The following is a 2,467-nucleotide window of genomic DNA, read 5'->3' on the forward strand; positions in this document are numbered from 1 at the left end:
GTCTACATAAAATATAGTCCACCTGTGTGCTCCTGCCACCACTCTTATATGTCACCCTGTGTTCCTGCCTCTTCTGAAAGTACGTGTTCACCACAGCCATCTCCATACTTTTAGCAAAGTCTACCAACCTCTGTCCTTCTGGGTTCCTTTCCTGAAGACCAAACCTGCCCATCACTTCCTCATCCCCACTATTCCCTTCACCAACATGTCCATTAAAGTCTGCCCCTATCACCACTCTCTCACCTCTGGGAACACTCTGCATCACTTCTTCTAACTCGCTCCAGAATCTGTCTTTCTCCTCTTGCTCACAACCTACTTGACCTTGACCTATCTAGACCTTTTCATTATTATATCAAAATAAATATTCCTTAATGACAAGTAAACGTCAAAATGATGATTCTGGCTCAAAACAATACACGTCACATGTGAAACAACCAAATATATGTATTAAACATCTTACCTTTTGAGATTTAAGACAACCATGAGGCTGTCGTAATTTTAAGATGATATTTACGACCGCTTTTGTTTCAAGAATTTGGATTCTTCTCAATTTTTTCCTAAAATCAATCTTGAGAACATTTTTAAGAACTGTCTTAAGAAGTTCTTTTTCAGGAATACGTAACATTCCAAACTGTTTTCTTAAATTAGAATTTAAGAAAAAACATGGCAGTTAAAGCCACAATATGGAAGAATTTTGTTATGAAATATCCAAAAATCACTTGCACAGTGTGATATATTTCATGCAGTTGTGTACTTACATTATCCCAAATGTTCCCAAGAATGTGCAAATCCAGAGAAATTCCTATTTAAAATAATGGCCCATCCCTTGTCTCCCTTGTATTTGTCGCATATCAGTGACTTAATATCCACTGCTCCGCACTACCCTCAGTTTCCGCTTGTAGAAACTACAGCAGCACGCAAATGCAGAAGTGGTTATACAGCATCTGTTGTTCTGTTATTATGGATCACGATTACTCTTAGCCGAGTAAAGGAAACCCCAAAAAAGTGTAAACGCAGGACAAATGAGGCAAGCAGGTTTATGGACAAACGAACAAATAAAACAAGTATTAATATCGGCATGGCGTTTTCTAAATGGAGAGAGCTTCGTGACCAACTTGGACTCGACAGAGACTCAGTCCACATCAAAGCACAAACACAAGAAGTGTGATCATTATAATATCAGCAGACATGTTTTAAGGGATGTTTAGAATAGATTGATACGTCTCTGTTGAAGTGAATTCTGAATGCTCTTCACTTTATTTGACTTTACATCAGACCTCACATTCAATTTGATTTTGATAGTGCTTTTACCATTTGCATTGAATCAAAGCAGCTGTACAAGAAAGCCAAAACTGAGAAAAACAACACAAGCCTTAAAGTAATTGGAAAAAAGAAAAGAAGAAAAGGAAAAAGCGAATGCATACTTTACATATATTATCAACAGGTCAAAGGGAATTTGCAATAATATTCCTTGGAAAACAGTTATATGTGTTTAGGATTTTAGTCTGACTAATACATTAAAAGCACTGTTGAAGTGTAGAGCACTAAGTCTGATGTGGACAGGCTCACACAGCGCCAATGAAGCGAAACTCCATGTAATGTGATGTATGTAACTGCAGAAACCAGACTCAAGCAGCAGGGCCGGTTCTCCACTGACTTGTGAACACAACCCTGCTGCTTCTTCACAGGCTCAACTTCTTAACTAAGCTATGGATTATACAATCAATCTTACTAACAGACAAATCGAAAATAATAACAAGCATAAATAGACACAATGTTTAAGTATTTATCTAATACGATGTCTGTCTGTTATCTCATCCCTCCAGGCCAGTTTGATTACATGACCTCATGATTCTCACATTCATCTGTTGTGTTTTATGTATGCTTTTATTTGAGTCCAGTCTGCAGATTCATTGGTTTAGAAGTTTCCGGCCCGTGAAGTGGACTGATATGATGTGTCACTCATGTGTTCCAGTGTTGTGTTGTGTTATCTGTCACTTACAAACATCAAACACACATGAATGTAGAGAGATCCCATCACTGTTTGTTGTGTCAATCTACTGCTCAGATACTCACTGTGTGCGTGCGTGTGTGTTTGTGTGATGGCAGCTGCTGCACATCTGTATGGAGGGTTGGGGGAACTGGCGCTGGGCGGAACCCTTCAGTGTGGATGATGTCGGCACTCTCCTGCGCACCATACATCATAAAGGACAGACAGCCTCTCTCATCATCACAGTCAAACCACTCAACGGAGTCCAGAAACAAGTACTACACAACACACACACAACTCAACAGAGTCCAGAAACAACTACTACACAACACACACAGTGTTCTCTATTACTATATGTTCATTTGCTTAAAGAGGTTGGTTTGTGTTTCATGTCTCTCTCTCTCTCTCTCTCTCTCTCTCTCTCTCGCTCTCTCTCTCTCTGTCTCTCTCTCTCTCTCTCTCTCTCTCTCTCTCTCT

At 39.5% G+C, this 2,467-nt stretch overlaps 1 protein-coding gene across 1 annotated transcript in view; it reads left to right on the top strand.

The window, feature by feature from the left end:
* LOC130557688 (intermembrane lipid transfer protein VPS13B-like) overlaps positions 1-2,467 on the top strand; it is a 79,052-nt gene that overhangs the window by 67,156 nt on the left and 9,429 nt on the right. Inside the window, exon 44 of the mRNA XM_057339677.1 lies at positions 2,110-2,460. Within this exon, the coding sequence (XP_057195660.1) occupies positions 2,110-2,460 (351 nt within the window). The remainder of the gene's footprint in view (positions 1-2,109; positions 2,461-2,467) is intronic.

Source organism: Triplophysa rosa, linkage group LG8 (genome assembly GCF_024868665.1).
Source record: "Triplophysa rosa linkage group LG8, Trosa_1v2, whole genome shotgun sequence".
NCBI lineage: Eukaryota > Metazoa > Chordata > Actinopteri > Cypriniformes > Nemacheilidae > Triplophysa > Triplophysa rosa.